Source organism: Anguilla rostrata, chromosome 4 (assembly GCF_018555375.3).
Source record: "Anguilla rostrata isolate EN2019 chromosome 4, ASM1855537v3, whole genome shotgun sequence".
In the NCBI taxonomy this organism is placed as follows: Eukaryota; Metazoa; Chordata; class Actinopteri; order Anguilliformes; family Anguillidae; genus Anguilla; species Anguilla rostrata.
Genome location: NC_057936.1, coordinates 26,162,582 through 26,181,253, shown reverse-complemented (window position 1 = coordinate 26,181,253; position 18,672 = coordinate 26,162,582). Strand labels below are relative to the sequence as shown.

Genomic DNA, 18,672 nt, shown 5'->3' with positions numbered 1-18,672 from the left:
TGGCAAAAAGGCGCCAAAATGTGCATGCTTCCTCAGAATGTGCTGTACTTACATATTAATTTCCTGATCAGACATAGTGTTCACGAGTTACAGCTGTTTAAGGAAAAATGGCCACACCCACAACTATGTTTTATGTGTGGCAGCCAGCATGTTTTTCAACATTTTTTTATAATTGAGTTTCAGACTCCTGAGAGTCTTTCTAGCCTAATTTGGTGACAATAGGCCAAATGATGCCAGACTAGTTTTGCAAAAAAATTGAAATGGTGGAAAATTTTGGCATACATATATTAAATTGTGAATATGAATTTTGTTCAACATGAGCTAAGGAATCCAAAGAAGGAGCCAAGGAAAAAAATAATTTTGATTCTAGACCACACGGTTCAGGAGGGCCAAAACATAAATGACTGTGTTACAGCACCACCATTTGGTCACTGCAATAAACTGAGTGGTGGAGGGGAACAGGAACATACCTGCCAAGTTTCATAGCTCTATGAGTTATGGTTTTTGCTGCCCATTCCTTTTTCTGGAATAATAATAATAATTAAAAATATAGCACTATTAGTCAAATCGTATGTATTTTGTCAGGTTGTAATGAATAACAAACACCTAACTCCGATGAATCTCGGAATGGAAGGATTTTGAATGTTGGGCAAATATTTTAGGAATCAAAATGATGAAATATACAAGCCTCATTTGATGCTGATGAAGTGGGGGCTTTTAACTCTCAAATATGATGAGCTGACCGACAAGAAAACCAGATTTGCATTTGAAAACCATGACTACATTTAACTAGATTTTGGGTGTTTCGTCACCGACAGTACTAGCTGCTGAAACCACAAACAAAGCATGCTGAACTGCAATGGTAATACTTCAGATACTTGCCTCAGAAACAAACATTGACAGTAGAACTGCCACTTCATGCCATACTTCATTCTAATGATGAAGTTTATGGTCCAGGTGGTGAAAGTGAAAGTGCACTTTCTGGGGATGAGGATGTTTATTTCTGTGAAAGATGACATGCAATGAAGGATGGTGTGAAACCACACAAGACGTAATGAAATGTAATGAAATACAAACATTACAATTAAAGTATTCTACTACAATATTGACTGCTAAAACTATGGGAACATAAACATAAACACAACAGGCAATACAAACCCTACAGTTAGGATTGTGTTGGAATTCATCTCACTTTAGTAGGCTTATTTGTGACAAACAACTCCAAATGCAAGAGGTCAATTATAATTATTTAGGTCACATGTCAAACCTGCTATATCTGGTCTGCGGGCCAGATATAGCCCCTGATGCATTTTGATCCTGTCATGGTTCGGTGTTTCTGTTTGTTTTTCCTTTTTGCGCCGCCAGATGGTGGCACTTCAGTTTTGTATTTCTGTTCGTTCCCTCATTGGTTTCCCCTGTGTTAATTGTATTATTGTTTTCTATTATTCAATCATTGTTTCAGTTCATGTCTTGTTATCCCATCCCTCTCTTATCTGATTATGTATTGAGTTCACCTGTGTCTGGTTTATTTAAGTCCTTTTTATTTCACTGACTTGGGTGCTGGTTGCTTGTGTTTTTGACTCTGTGTTTCTGCTGCTGTGTTTCTGCCTGTTTTTTTTAATTTTCTTTTGTACTAAAGTATTTTTTGTATTTTGGAGAGTATATTTGCCCTGCGTGGCCTCATTTTTGGTTTCCTGGTTTTTGTTTCCTGTTTTGTAAGTAAAGTCTTTGTGTTAATTTTCCTTTTAGAGTTTGAGTTTTTTACTCTGCGTTTGGGTCCTACCTACCGGCGACCTGACAGATCCAGCCCACATATCAATCAATCCAGACAATCAATTAAATCTGGCCCGTGAAATTGGCCAGATGTTTAGTCTGTGGCAATATTTATTTTGCAATGCATGTAAGCTCTACCAAACCGGAAGTATACAAAGAGTAGTGGCAACTCTTCATTCAGCTGCTAACAACAATTTACAACAATTGTGCAAAGCAAAGCCTCCTGTTTTTGTAGTGTACTGTGATGCTCAACTGGCAAGTTAAAACAGCCGTATTTGAGCTTTCACTTTTTAAACAAGTTTTTCTTTCTGTTAAACATCATGGTAATAAGTTTGTCACTTGCACTTGTACCCTTTATTGGTAGGAAATGGTGAGCATTGTTGGGCTGAATGGCCTTTTCTAGTCAATATATAACATATTTGTAGTATTTGTTTTCAATAAATTACCAGACATTTGTATACCAGTATCAGTTAAATTCTGCCCATATGAAAAACATCAACAAATAAAGGTCATTTGGAATTAAGTTGCCAACAATATGATTTGATTTTGTAAAATCCATAATGGACAGCCAAACTGAGAAGAGAGGATATTTGGGGCAGACATGCTCCGTATAATCTACCAGCAGGCAATTAGATATTTCCATTTATTGTGAAGCATGTCAGGTTAAAAGGGATGTTTTTGGGATGTACTGTTGATGGCCAGGTTTGAAGTATCAGCTGTTCCCACTTGAAGTATTTTCCTCTGTTATAATTTACCTGAATTCCTTAGTCTTGAGTTTTCTCTTCTAAATAAATTTTGTCTCTGTATAAACATTATGCACCTGTAATATCTTTACTGGCTCAGGTCTTACCTTTTACTGTCAGTACAGCCCTGCTTTGGGCAGTTCCCACATCACAGGTGTAGATGTCACTGTCACTTTTTTCCAGCCCCTTGATGGTGAGGGAGAGTATGTTCCCTTGCTGTTTTATATTGTATTTACTCCCAGGTTTCAGTATGACCATGCCTTTAAGCCATGTCATTCTGAGGGCTGGACGCCTAGTTTCACATTCCAGAATAGCCACACCATTCTCCTCTGCTTTCGTGTCCCTCAGCTCCCTGGAAAAGATGTGCTCCAGGTCTGGAGGACAGATGCAAGAGTGGCAGTTTTATTGTATTTTATTCAACATTAAACAAGGAAGGGACTTGCGGTAATTTATTTAAAAAACATATGTTCTGGAGATCAGACTAGTGGCAGTAACTTCAATGGCCTTGCACTCATGCATATAGTGCAGGTAAATTAGTGTTGCTGTACATTACATAGCAAATGATACAATGCAGCTTATGGATAAATGAGTGTCACCATGTTAACTTTATGAACTATTTGAGTAATACTATATTTAATGTGAATTGGCAATATAATGTCACAGACTAACTATTAACAGTGGTCAGTTTAACACATAAATGTAACCTGTAGAAGGAAAGGTTGTTGTGAAGGCAACATACCTTTAACATTCAGCCTGGCCCTTGAGGTAGCTCCATTCACCTCACAGCAGTATTCTCCTGAGTCTGTGATCATTGCATTGTGGATCACCAGCTTCACAAGATTTTCTATCTGGCTGAACTCATACCTTGGACTGTTCTTAATTGTTTTCCCATCTTTGAGCCACTTGACTTTAGCATTACACTTTGTGACCTCACAGCTGAGCTCAGCATCCTCTCCTGGGGTCACAGACAGGCTCTGCATATCTCTGTACACCATGACAGGCTTTTCTATGGAGAAATGAACATAGAAACATCTATACATAGAATGTAGAGACACACACGTAGTTAAACAATATAAGTAATAAGTATTTTAACCTTTCACAAACAGCATTGTCTTGGAACTGAGGTTCCTTATTGTGAAGACCACATCCCCAGAGTCAGACATGTTCACTTCCTTAATGCTCATCTTGTATTTCCTTTTCTCATTGGAGATTTGGAAACGACCATCACTGACCACAGGTTGACCATTCAATGTCCATATGTATTCATCTGCTATATATTTGGAAAGAACACACACAAAATTGCAGGTCTCGCCTTCCTTTACTTCAACTGTCTTCAGCCGCTTGATGAAATCAATGGTGATGTCTGTAGAGTAGAAAAAAATATGAATGGCAGTGTCCTTTGGCACATTTGTTTTACAATGAAATTTTACTGAAAATTTTACTATAGTCAGTGTTCATCAATTTTTTTTCTTTATTAAAATACTTCCTGTTAAACCTAAACTAAGAGTTTTTGAGTACAACATTGTTATCTACTACAGCATGGATTGTAAAGCTAGAACACTGCCTGAGTGATTGTGGCTATTTTTATAATTTATAATGATTTTTATAAACAGGACCCTGTGCTTGACCTCACAGACACCACAACTACTGCTGCCATGGCTGCTGAAAATGTGATTCCTTGTGTTGTTTTCCATTCTGTAGTGCCTGGCCCCTTCCCTTAGCTTTCTTGTCTCTAAGCTAGCTGCTGTACCCTCACTGGGTTGGACTATCGTTTCACATATCTGGGAAAGCCTCCACTCTCCTGCTTTGCTCTGGCTCCTAAGCCAAAAGTGTGGTGTTTTCACCTGCACAATCAGCCTGTTTGTCAGAGCAGCTGTTGTAGAGTGGTTAAATCAATGTGGAAAGTATTATTTTCTGCAACAGCGACATTAGTCATGACATCTGCTATTGAGTATGAAGACAATGATAAGAAGGCAATGCAATGTATAAATTGGCTTTTGGTGGGTTGTGACCAGTAACTTCCTGGGCAACTATGAATCAATAACTCTCACCGGCATTAAGGAACTGTCATGCAAAATCACAATACTTTATAAACATGTTGTAGCCATATCCCTCCTGCCCCCTAGTGGTATGGACAGTACTGTTCACAGAGATAAAGCAAAGATCCACAATTTATGAAAAACAAGGAGTTAACCAATACAAAATGAATCACGTTTAATTCAACCAATACATTTTTCCTGGCAGTGCACATGGAGTATTATGTCTTACTAGTGGTCATACCTTTCACAGTGACCCTGGATTTGGTCTGGTCCGTGCCAAGTTCACAGCAATACTCTCCTGTGTCCTCCTGTTTGATATCATGGATAATCAGACTAATGAACCTGGATAAATGTAGCATCTCATACTTGTCACTGGTGGCCAGGACCACACCATCTTTCTTCCAGATGGGGAAAACCAGGGGCTTGGAGACTTCACACTCCAAGGAAATGGTATCCTCTTCCTCTCCCACCATGTTCTTCAAAGGCTTCACAAACATAGCTGGCTTTTCTGGTAGATCCAATGAGAAGGTGAAACCATGATTTCGTAATTGTAAACAGTTCTCTTTTTCTTTTCTTGCTAGTTCAGAATAACCAAATCACAATTTGCCTCTTTACTCACCATTGTGTAATACTACACTACCTGACTTTGTTCAGTCAAGCGATAACACTGATTGAAGTGTGTGAGGGCCCAAGGTTAGACCCTGGGATAGGGGATAAAGGGTGCCCTATCATTGCAGTAGATAAACTAATGATAATAATTAAATGGCAGTATTACTTTCTGGTGCACTGTTACCGAATTAGTTTTCTTTCTTTAAATGATATTTAAAAATGTGACAAGCAACTTGAATTTGGTGAAAAAATGGAAATGTATTATTATCAGTTAACAAAAGGCATGAAATAATGCTTAAGCCAGAACAAAGCAGCTTAATACCCAAAGTGGTGAGATGTTTTTACCAGTATGATCTTCAGGAAACAGAGGTACTGTAATACATTACTATTTTAATAAGGCACAAGTTACTGTACATGTAAGTTTGGTAAAAATGTTTATGTTTTGTTCACACAATACAGAGCAAATAACACAATATAATGAGATTCCTCAATTTTTGAAATTATTTTTGCATTTATTTCTTTGATTATATTTTATTAATTGTATTAAGAGTGAGGATACAGGAGACAGGAAAGCATATTATTTGGAAAAGGTAAGTTCATCTGCTCTTAAAAAACCCTGCTTTCAGCCTTTGCACCTCAAGTTTCAGGCTACAACTTTGATTGCTTCTTGAATTTTTTATATTAAAGAGCATAAGGATTTGTTTGATTGAATACCAAACAATCTCTGGTTTCATTGAATGGCATGTGCCCTTAAATTGGCTACTTGCATTTCAATTTATTGGCCCCTTTGCATTGCGTACTGTACCATCCCTTGCCGTAAAACCATGCTCACAGGTTCTGGATGTGCTTCCTTTTCCAGCAGAAGTATACTGTGTATAGATCTCAGAATTACATTTTGCTACTCCAAAGAGGTACCAGAAAATATGGGGAGGAGCTAGCAGTCCTGCAAATGAATCTGAGAACACCAACCGCCATTTTTAATACCTGGTAGCAACAAATGAGATGTCAAATTTGAAAGAAATAAATTCATACAGCCTTACTAAACAAAACTATAAATATGATAACCATCAATAATTAAGAATTTACTTGCAGCAGCATATAGTATTCGTATTTATAGGCTAAATGAACTATTTATACAAAGAAATGTAGCTAGTAAATAGGTAGGTCTGCCTCTGGTGCTTTAAATCATAATGTTAATGTTTAGCTCAAAATAAGTGAGGTATGTGTCCGGAATACACAGAAATAATTTATTCAGACGTCATGCTATGGCTGGTTAAAATATTGTAGTGATCTGCTAGTGGGACTGCTTAACTCTGTCAGAGGTGAATTCATCTTTAGCACAGTGGTTAGCACGGCCGCCTGTCTCCTGGAAGACTGGAATTTGAGCTTCGCCACAATCTTATTCCAGTGCAGTTAAAACTTGTTTGTGTAGCATGGCATACCCATATTTGTTTACATTTTGATACCAATAACTACTAAATCACAATTGTATGTTATAGTGGGGAGAAAAAAATAATTCTGACAGTTGGATGCTGTTAGCTGGTAGGCTAGTAATGCACTTGGTGTACGTAGATTTATTCACAGCTAAAAAAACATTAAGGCATTTGACTCATATATAGGTGCATTACAAATTACAGCAATAACCACAGCAGTAGAATTGCAGGAAATAAAATATAAACCCTTAGCTATAACTTATGTACAATCTGTGAGATTATTGCTTGCAATTTAATGTTACCACATAAATATTCCTACAACCCTACTAAGATGATCATTGGAACTGGATTTCATGCTCCCTCCACACAGTGTATGGAACATTATCAAGCCTGCCTGTGAGGCTTGCTATGCCTTCTCTTTCACCCTCATGTTTGGAAATAGAAACTTAGTGTGATTTATGAAGTGATTTCCAGTTGTGAGAGACAATCTAAGAATGCCATTATTAAGGGAAGGTTAGACTATGTAAAACAAGTTTTTTTTTTGTTTGTTTGTTTTTTTGGAGTGGCTGCATACGTAGCCAAGTCAATAGCAGCATACAATGTAAGTAGCAAAAGCAATAGCATTGTGAAATGCATATGAAAAGGTGTTGGCCCTAACCACCCCCACACAAAACAAGGTCCTCTGCATGCAAACTAGTGAAGTGAGGTTTTAAAAAAAGTGATTTCTAAACTTACCTTTGATCTTTAGAGAGGCAGACTCACTGGCATTTTCAGCTTGAATTGTTATCACACTGTCTTCAGGTGGTAGCCGCTTAAGAGTAAGGCTATGAGTATTATCCACGTGTTTGATCTGGTTCACATTACTGGGCCAAAGGCGCCTTTTGTTGAGGAACCACTGTACATCCACATCGGAATAGTTCAGCTCACAAATGAACATGGCACTGGTGTCCTCTTCTACTTCAGCATCTTTTAGGTGCTTTATTATCTGAACCCTCCGTACTGCAGAAAAAAACAAGTTACAGCCACAGTGTTTGTTCTGGTCTCACTATTTGATCTAAACAGGCACAACATTTTACAAATATTTGCAAATTGTAAAATCAAGAATGTCCCTGTAACACGAACATTGGCAGCTACAGTCAACACAACCAATAGAATAGCATTGATTTGAAAGTTGTTTTACATATTCTGATTTAGTAGCTTGCAATTCAGTTGAAACTGTGCTATTGGTTCCATTTGGGTGAGAATTATGTATGCAGTATGAAGAGATCTCAAAAACTAAAAAAATTTCATTTCTAGTCAGTGTTCCATTACAGAGATTTCAAACTGTCTGGAGTGGCCTGTCAACTCATGGGGAACATTCTTTAAGCAACTTGGCAAGAAGTCCATTTTTAACATATAGTTATAAGTGGGCATCTGAGTCCTGCATCTAGGTCTGGCATTCTACATTTCAACTCTGGTCTTTTGGAATAGCCTGCTGTCTTTTGGTTTTTGAATTTCAGTCTTGGCACATCCTTGGATTACTTTGGGACAAACATGTTTGGTTCTTTTCTTTCTTTCTTTCTTATGCGACTAACTTGTCTGTAACCTTTGTCATTGTTATTAATTCCCTGAACCCAGATTATGCGTTCCCTTTCATCTCCGTTGAATGACTTTCTTATTTCTGAACGTAGGATCGTTCTTTATTTTTTGTTATGCAGTATCTCAAATACGTTTAATTGACTGACAATAAAATAAAATCAGATTTTCCTTTGAAAACCACAACTACATTTAGCTGAATTTTGGCTGTTCGTTATCTTTATGAATCTTTATGAATCTACCACAAGTCACACTTGTACAGCACAAAGAGTACTTCACCCTCCACAGTGAGTGTAGCCTTGCTCTCACAGCCTCCAGCATGGCAGTGGTACTCCCCAGAATCATTTCCGTGCAGGTTCTGGATGGTGAGCTCTGCACTTTTCATTTCTTGCCTTATGTTGTACTTCCTGCTACTCTCCAGCAGAGTTTCACCCTTGAACCATCTCACCATTCTGGGTGAGGAAGAAAACTCACAACTGAGGGTGACTGATCCGTTCTCTTTGGTTTCTGTGTCCTTTATTGGTTTGACAATGCTCAGGGGACGTTCTGTAATATGAGAAAACTATATTACTGCATGAAAAAATGTGGATATACATATACATACAATTGGGTGACAAATTAAAGGAAAAACCTGATTAAATGAGTGGATAAACATGTACTCCATGATACAATTAAGCAATGAATATCCTATTGTGCTCTGTGGCATATATAAAAATTCTGAGCAGGCCCATTGGACCTCGTTTTGGATCAAGAACCAACTGTCTCATTGGATTTAATAGTTCTTTGGCATCCTCCATCATGATGGGTGACAGAGGGATTTTACATGTATTTTACAGTACCTCATAGTTATATTCTTGTGAATCAGGAAGTGATGAAAGGCCACAATACAGTTAAGACTTATATGAACTTAAATTAGTAGAATTTAAGTCTCATGACTCTGCTTTATATAGTCTCATGACTCTGATAAAAAATCACCCTCTTGTCCAAGTTGCAGCACCTCTGCCAGTAATTCAGGCAGCCGTCAAGTTCATACAGGATATACAACACACAGGTGAGCGAAGAGGCAGATATACCATTTCTTTATACAGTAAGCACTTTGAGTATCTGTGCTAAAGTGCTGTACAAAATAAATCCTTTATTTATTTTATTCATTGAACAACCAAAGACAACCAAAATTATAACTGCTAGCTCTTATTAGTTAATACACTACTAGTCAATATTATTACATTATTGTTTGTCCACCAGATAATGCAATAAATGACCACTAATGTACTAATTTGTCAGTCTATTCATTATTGAAGTTTTTTTTTGTTGGCACTTAGAGCAACATTATTAGTCAGTTTGGCCAGTTATTACATTATCGGTGAATTATTACATTATTAGTCATTACAAGCCTTATTTCCTCATTTTCATCAAGGGAGCCAATAATTCTGCACCAGGTTGTTTCTATGCACTTCATCCCTTTGGGTTTGTAAACCTTGATGATGATTTTCTCAAGCAATTGTAGCCTATAACCATTTGTAAATCAGGTGGTCTTACATTTTTACTTTTTGGATATGACAATTTGGATTCATTTGCCATGTCTAATAGCCGCATAATTTTTGAGGTCACTAAATTGTGGCTATAAATGGCCATTCCTGAGGGTCAGGGCAAATCATATGGTTAATATTATGTGCAATTGTGTTATGTGTATTTTTCCAGATTTTAACTTGAAAACTATTCATTTAAAAGGCAAAAATCATTACTAAATCATTTCTGACCATGTTTCTTGACCTTGTTCTTGTGGGGTGGGAAAATTTTGCTTTTGGAGGAGGAAGAGTTGCCTTGAGAGAAAGCAATGTCAACAATGTGGTTGTATTTCTGACCTGCAATGTCATGTAATCATCTAGTAATATGATGTGATCAAATGTTAAAGTGATGTATTGGTTTATTTAATAAGACAATTACTTGCCATTGCTTGCAATTCTATTTTGTATTTGAGGTGATCTGGAATTTATTTTCAAGGAATTGTTACGCTCTTCTGGAAAAAAAATTTTTTTCAAGCCATAGGATGTAAGCAAAGAAAATCTGTTGAATGTATGGTCTGAAAAAGTAAGTAAGAAACCAAAACTGTAAGGAATTCCTGCTAACCAAGTAGAACAGTTCCTTCTTACCCAAAATAGTGAGTTGTGCAACAGATTTGCTCTTGCCAATCATAAACTGTAGAGGACCAGACATGGTGGCCTTGGTATTTTTAAAGATGAGGCGGTAAACATTGTCCATCTTTTCCATTTCCACATCATCGTTGGCCTTCAGTAACTCTCCTCTCAGTGTCCACTTCGGCAGCTTTTCTGACTTAATACTGATCTCTGCCTCAAAGTGCGCTGGGCTGGGCTCCATCACTTCCACGTCCCTTAGCTCTCGCACAACGTTAATGACTTGTTCTGCAGGAGCACAGTTAGGGACTACAATCCATCAATACAAACACACAGCATTCTCTAATTGTTTTTGTCACACTGTCACATGGACGCCACTGAAAATATATATTACATAAATCATTGATCAATTCATAAATCCAACAAGTAATACAGTGCATAGCATATACTGTAATTGAACAGCAGTGGATAGCATATACATGCTCTAGATGTGAACATGGACTTATAATCAATAAAAGGGATTTTGTGTCGATGAGTATTTAGTATTATATTAAAATGGCATGTCAATATTTGACACACTAACATGACAAATCATATAATAGACAAGGCACACCTATGGCAGCCCTGTGATAGTTTAGTCAGGTAACTTGTATATTACCCTCCACAAGTAGTTGGCAAGAGGTCTTTTCATCAATGGCATCACAAGTGTAAGTGTCTTCATCAGAAAATTCCACTTCATTGATGTAAAGCTGCCTATAGACATCCTTGCTGATGAGATTGTATTTGTTGTTGGCCTTGATTTCCTTGTTGTCCTTGTACCACTTAACTTTAGCATTAGCATGAGAAACCTGGCACTCCAGGAGGGCTTTATGCTTGTATATGGCAATTTTGACCCTGAGAGGCTTCACTATACATATTGGAAGCTCTGCAACAACAAGGAGATGTTATAATCAGGTCTGTCATTTCCTGTTTAGGGTAACAGAGAGATGTTACAAAAACAACACAAAGTTTGAATTATACAGCAATAAACAAGCTAACAGTGAATGTTTCAACACCATTGGAGAAAATTTCAGTCATTGGTTTAAAGACAGTGCTGTGACCATAACATTCACCAAACAGTTTTTGTTTGTTTGTTTGTTTGTTTGTTTTTAACATAGACTATCTAGATAGTGAGGTAAGGTACTGTAACTAACTGACATAATATGAAGTATGCTGCAAGCTAGCTAGCTAGCTAACAAGCCAAACAAGAGAGCTTTCAGTATCTAGTCTTGATTCTAGGCTTGTGACTGGATCCTGGTCTCACGACTAATTCATATCTATTCTACGAAATTCCATCCCTCAAAATTCGTACTTATACAACAAATGACTCCTCACATCACATGACCTAACCAAATCAGTACTGACCAGATCAACAGTCTGCCATTTTCCTTTCACGGGAGAAGCAATAAAGGCAATCAAGGTCGATATTGAAATTCAAACATACGTTTATAGAAAACCTTTCTAATTTTGTTATTGCATTTGCTTTCCAATATGATGAATCATTCTGTAGCTTTTTTATCTAATCTATCCCAATTGTCTTATTTTACTTAGCAGGCTATCCAGCTGTGTGTCACATAGCTAGCTATGTAGCTAGCCAGCTATAGGTCTATAAATGTACGTTTGAATTTCAATATCGACATTGACTTGCCTTTATTGATTCACTCGTGAAAGAAAAATGGCAGATTGTCGTTCTGGTCCATATTGATTTGGAGAAAATCATTAGTTCATGTGATGTGAGGAGTCTGTCATTCATAAGATAAGTAGGAAATAGGCAGAACATCTATTGTTTAAAGGTATACTATGGAGGATTTTGCGGCCCTTCTGTATTTGGAAACCCCGCTCACACCTCCTTAGTCCTCATCCTCATTGACACCTCTGTTGAGGACACACCCTTGAGCGCTACAAGCAAAATGTCCAGCAAAGAGGTGAGGTGGTCAGACATATTGAAAATAGCATTTTTAGCAACATAAATGATTCCATATAGATAGCAACATATAATTATGCAGTGTTAAAACAATCTTTACACTGAGTGCATCCCTTAGCGCATGGGAACAGTTCACTGTAGCTACTCCGTAGTGCCAATACAGCTATTTTGTGATTTTTTGTCATCTGAATATTCCAAAAAGCAAGGGATAAAAAGGTAAAACTGCCAGATGAGCTGTAAAACCAAGGATGTAAGGCCCCATGTGCACCAAACACCAGATCCAGATCCAAGGTTCAGATTACCCAGATACCAACAGTGAATGTCAGCCAAGATGTTAGCTGACTTTAATTAAAGAAAGGTCCTCATTTTATGTAGCTGAAAGAGGGAGAGGAACACCCCCTCTTCTCCTGGCCCATACATACTTACTGAATGATCAGGGGAGGATGGTTGCTCTGATCTGGTGATGACGAGTGAAGATGTGGAAGAGGGGTCAGACAAGGACTAGCTTATCTAAAAGCTGGCAAATGCACTTAGTAAAGTTGCCTTATGTTGTTGGAATCAGGGTTAAGCACTGTATTATTATCAAATGATTCATGGTTTTAGCCTCTTTCTAAGGGGACTATACGTGAATATGTTAGGAAGTAATTCAGCTCAACTATTTAATACCTCTACATGAATGAGAATTTACTTCTGCTTCTACAGAGGTGATAAATGTAGGCTTCTACAGAGGTGGTATTTGTAGGCAAATAATTGATAAATCCAGCCTTTAGTAATCTCGATTTTCAGGCAAAAGATATATAAAAAAGATATATATTTCCATATGAGAAGACCAAATGGTACTACATTGGTTTTTGCTTGGAACTGTAACTGCTTCTAAAAATGTAAAATTCCAACTGGCTGGCTTCAACAGCCATTATCTATATAGACATTAAGACTTTCAATTCATGATTTTGATTAAATTTTATGGATTGGCATTCAACATTAAAATCAAAAAGGAATCCACGATCCTTGCAGCCCCTAACCCCCAACACTTCTGGTGTTCTGTGTTTCTTCAGAAGGTCATAAATCTCTCCAGTACAGGAGACTCCAGGACACCCCAGATTTGTATAAAAAGATAAGACCCTCAGCCTGGCTTAATTGCCTCCACATTCATTTTTATGCCTGTGGAAGGAAGGGGGAGAGAAACAGGCAGCTTTCCTATAGTCGGGTCAGACAAAGAGCAGGCCACTTAATAATGTAATATTGCGTGGACTATTAGCAAGTTTGCCGGATCAAATTATTTCGTCTGTCGCTCAAAGGTGATAACCAGACCTAGCTATCTGACAGCTAGCTCCATCCTAGGTGTGGAACTGGACCAGCGGTGGTGGACAGAAGGACACTGAAAAAGTTCCTGACCATCATGGACAATGTTAATGTCTTCTCCACAACAAGGTGGCAAGTCATCGTTAGCAATAGACTAATTTTTTAGAGGTGCTCCAAGGAAAACCTCAGGAGGTATTTTGCACCTATGGCCACTCTTCAAATGCTTCACCCTTTGGGTGTGGTATGGACCTTAGGGACCTGTGTGGCTGCTGACCCCATTACCCATAAGTACATATCTGTGGCATATACTATGAAACTTTTATTTAAATATTATATATTAAATATTATTACTTTTAATTAAAATTTATTACAGGAAATAGCTTCCCCTGGATACATTAAACTAGGAGATCTGAAAAAAGTAATAATGGCTCTGACAGCAAAATCCCTTCATACTTACTTTCAACTGTTAGTTTTGCCTGAGTCTTGTCATCCGCGGTCTCACAGCAATAGTAGCCCTGCTCAGTTCTGGAGTTTTTCTTGAAGAAAAGTGAGTGTTTAGTCTCTTCAACATGCATCTCCACATTGTTCCCAGCCTGCAGAGCGACATTATTTTTCCTCCAGTTCAACTCCAGTGAAGGCTTGCTCATCTCTACCTCCAGCTTCACCTCATCATCCTCTTGGTCTGTACAGTTTTCTAGCTTCTTTTTGATGGTTATGGGCATCCTAGGAAATATTACAGTTGGTTTGTGAATTGCTGGTTGCTGGGCTTGGAACCTGGTAATTAGGTGTCCAAGCACGAACTGCTGGAACCCTATTGTATTTGTACAAGTTATAATGCGTAAACACCTATTGTATTTGTTACTTTATTATTATTATTATTATTATTATTATTATTATTTTATCTTCCAGCGTTTTGCTCATTTCTGGCAAGTGTGACTGATATTTTTTTTACGAAACAGTGGTCGAAGTGTGCTGTACAGCAGGAGTGATTTTGACAATGATTTACAGTTGGTGGCGCTATAGTGCTGAACTGAAAATACAAACTTTGAAATAGCATAACTCCCACCACGTTTAGTCTAGAGAAATGAAACCAAAGTCAATTGATGCCTCTCCTCATACTGAACTACTTTGCCACTTTAACCAAAAAGGTGCATCATGTAGATTTTCCACCATTTTGAATAAATTTAAAACCACTTAAAAGACATCCTACAAACTTTGATGAATTTGCATCTTGACACTTGGCTTGCCGCATCTACTCACAATTATCTTAAGTTAAATAAATGAAGTGCCTACATTTAAAATGTGCCCACAGGAAACCACTGAATGTGGGCATTGCATGTGGGCATTGCTTTTTACAAAACAGCTAATAAATCCAATAAAATGGATGTAATGTAAATACTGGATAAGAGGGTCTGCTAAATGCCTGTAATATAATGTGAAATGTCCAGTTCACATGTGACATTTTCTTTTCACAGGTCAACATTTCAATTCACGTGTGAAAATGTTAAATTCACATGTGAAAAGGCTAATTTCACTTGTGATTTTTTCATAAGGGAAAAAGCTACTTGAAAGAATTTAGGAAATGTTGGATAGCATTGCTTTGGAATACAGCTTGTATATTTTGTCTGAGCTAAGATAGGCAATATTGTTGCATGTATCTTGGCACAATTTTGATATCAATACATTTAATGACAGGCCTAGATTTGAATGAATGACTTATAGACAGTGCTTTGTATGTGTAAGTAACTTGGCATTTTTGTACTTTGAAAACATGTTTTTCGTCAGATTACTGTTATAACGCCACCAAGTGGCCAATTGCTAGGATGTACTATCTTGCTAAATTAAAGTTAAACGAGGCAGTTTACAGGAAATGTGAAATACACACGCACAAACACCCACACACAATTCTGAACAGTCAAAAAAGTTGATCCCATGTGGCCCATAACACATAATAGATTTTACTTTGTCATTATTTATTATTTGTTGGATTATTTTGGGTTGAATAAATAATGACAAAATCAGTGTTGATGAAATTTTGCACAATGGTACATCATTCCATACACAAGTGCGATCAGCTGATATAATTCAAATTGAAACATTTTCAGATGGATATCCTTTCTAAAAAGGAGTGAATCCTTTTCCTCCAGAATCCTTTTAATTTCACCATATTAAGTATGTAGAATAAATTGCCAGTTATAGAATCCATTTAAGCACATTCAGACCATGTCCCTCCACTGACCATGTCTCTGCATTCCACGCTGGCTGAAAAATGATCATCTTTGCCACCTCAATCCTCTATGATCCATGGCCCAAAAATAGCACCAGCTGCTCAACTCTGTCTATCTGCATGAACATTTGTAGTATAGCGTAGTGATACCTCTGTGTCCCAGAATGTAGTTTGTCATAAAATAAATGAATATCTGGACAAGCAAATGCACTAAAAATCCTGCAATACAAATCCTTTGTCAAAAGTGAGGTGGTTACTGTTTTTCAACTGTAATTAAATAATTTTGCTTATTAAGTCTATGTTGGTTTTAACTTGACAATAGAAAGTACAGAACAACATTCATACAAACAACCATTACTGTACAAACTGTTATTACAAATTACATTACTGCACAAATTGTTATAGCTAAATTTGTGAACTAATGCCTTTCTCGTATGTAATACAATTTTCCTACCTCTCTTTTGTTAGCCTTGCTAAAATTATAAAAATAAAAATGTAAATTAATTTGACATATCATCAAATATCATTATTTGACAAGAAGTTCTGAACTCATAAAAAAGAATATCCAACCTTTGTCTTTTTTCAGAGAAATCCCCAAAGATTCATTTATCCAGGAGCTGCATCTGCCAGTCCCTGGAAATGGACTGTGTCAGCGACTGTGTGTGTGTGTGTGTGTGATTGTCTGTGTCTGTGTCCTACCTTGGTAAAGCTTTATGCTGTATTGCTGACAGCTCTCTTTCTGCGATAGCTCTATTCTAAAATAGTCCTATGTCTTTAGCTGCAGAAATAGTGACAGCTGACTGAACCAGTTCCTGCATTATATACTTTACTGTAATAGCAGATTGAGGGGGAGAATGAAAACCAGTATAACTACTGTTCTCGTGGGCCAGATTTCAGTATCCTTGTCCTAAAGCATAGACATCACAAGTTTAAGCCCTTCGTGCAAGCCCCCTAATGGCCAGGACGCCAGCATTATGAGGTTGCTAAACTCAGACATTCAATGCTCCTGCAATAAAACTGTACGTTTTGCAGACAACAGACTCTGTATTGTTTTATAAGTAGACGATACAGGAAAACTTTAAATATGGAGTTTATCAGTGCCACCACAGTTGTGTATGTCGTCCATTTAACAAGCACCCGCTCCTTGCAGTCTCATCCGCAACTATACCCCCTAAGTATGACACATTGGACAATAGCATCTATCGGGGACTTCATAAAAATCTTCTTTCACCGCCAATATTTTGTATTCTGTCATAGAAACAACATAAAGCCAATAATATCCTAAAGGTTTGCCAGTACATTGGTGAAAAACGCTGCTCACTGAATTGTGAAATATGATGAATTCCTGTGTATTCATACCAGGTCATCCTACTATCAATATCTGTGACTAAATATGGAATAAATATCCAACCTTACCATTGGTTTTACGTTTAGAGATTTCCCTTTTAATATTTAGTGGTCATATATTGTCTTGGACAATCTGTTCAATATACACTCATTTGTGACACCCGGGTACCTTCCGAGATAGATAGCTGTGGGTAAAACCACACATGCTGTTTACGGCATTGTCTTTTTAAGAACATTCTGGCTTGATTGACAATTATTTTACCCATTGATAGACAGCATAAGTCTAATTCCATTTTTGGAATAGTGATTCATAGCCCAGCGTAACTGAAATTTTTTGTCTCATTGTGGCTGCATTTCGAATTCAGCCCCTGCGATAGCACTAAAAAACACACGCGTGACAAGATGTAATCATTGTTTTCCATCATTTGTTAGAAAATATTATTATTCTTCACAACTTCTGAGGAGGGTTAAGCCATATACTTGCATAATGTGATATCAGTTTTAAACCACCATAAAGGGCAAATGTATATTCTTCATTTTAGGACAGTTTTTGTATATGTTTTTGGACCCATAGATACAATATCTTAGACTCCTGTACTGATGGAAAAATAGTCATTCACACTTGAAAATGATGCAGAAGTGAGTTTCTTGAGACAAAACAGTTGATTTGAAGTGAAATACTTGATTATGTTGCGATGCACAATTTAGACATTTCAGATAGATTTGGAGACATTAAGGGACACCAGAGTACACTGCTTACTTCTTTCTATATAGATCTTTAGTAGTTCAGCATATCACACTCAGATATTGCATACTTGTGGGCAAGGAGTTTATAGCTCTACTTATTTTATATATGGGATCTCTCAGTTTTCATTCCAAACTAAAAAAGAACAACTTCATTTTTGCATTTTCACCAAGATAAGTGGCACTTTATTTCTCTTTAAATTATGAATTTTAACTGATCTAAGTTTAGTATTCTAAATGGTACAAGTGCCTTGCTTCATTCCAAGTCTCTGTGATGCTCACACCTAAAGTTATAAAGTATTAAATAGGGAACCCCCTAAATGGGCAAGGATTGGCCAGATTTGGCATCCGCACAGAGTTAAACATTGGACTATGTCAGTGTCACAAACTTTATCCCCCTGTGTATGCTGGCTTTCATTCCAACCACAATCACAATACCATCGTTTTAACAATCTGCTAGTTTTTCTTAATTAGGTGCTTTTCAGGCATTGTTTACCCTCTTAAGCCATGTCTGCAATAGCTTTGCATTCCGTGAAGAATAAAATTTCTATGTTGATATTGTGCTAGAATTGTGCTTACCATGCTACCCTGCAAACAATTACATAAAAAGGTTTTTTACGTCATTTTTTTAGTTTTATACATAATAACCAATAGTAAACATGAGGTCATGGGCAGTCACAGAATGATTACAGAGACAAATACAGTCGCAGCACTAGTGTGGGCTAAATAAAAGTTCAATTTCTCCCAGTGTTTTTCAGCCTTATCTTTTTGTAACCTTAGAG

The 18,672-nt window shown here is 37.2% G+C and overlaps 1 protein-coding gene across 1 annotated transcript in view; it reads right to left on the bottom strand.

The window, feature by feature from the left end:
* The window catches only part of LOC135254102 (uncharacterized), a 32,988-nt gene extending 16,524 nt beyond the window's left edge, over positions 1–16,464 (bottom strand). Inside the window, exons 1-10 of the mRNA XM_064334055.1 lie at positions 16,370–16,464; positions 14,030–14,295; positions 10,966–11,232; positions 10,326–10,595; positions 8,452–8,718; positions 7,333–7,596; positions 4,797–5,063; positions 3,610–3,879; positions 3,256–3,522; positions 2,624–2,890 (exon numbers count right to left, since the gene is read on the bottom strand). Coding sequence (XP_064190125.1) covers positions 2,624–2,890; positions 3,256–3,522; positions 3,610–3,879; positions 4,797–5,063; positions 7,333–7,596; positions 8,452–8,718; positions 10,326–10,595; positions 10,966–11,232; positions 14,030–14,294 — 2,404 coding nt within the window. The 5' untranslated portion in view covers position 14,295; positions 16,370–16,464. The remainder of the gene's footprint in view (positions 1–2,623; positions 2,891–3,255; positions 3,523–3,609; positions 3,880–4,796; positions 5,064–7,332; positions 7,597–8,451; positions 8,719–10,325; positions 10,596–10,965; positions 11,233–14,029; positions 14,296–16,369) is intronic.
* Positions 16,465–18,672: the final 2,208 nt, after the last annotated feature.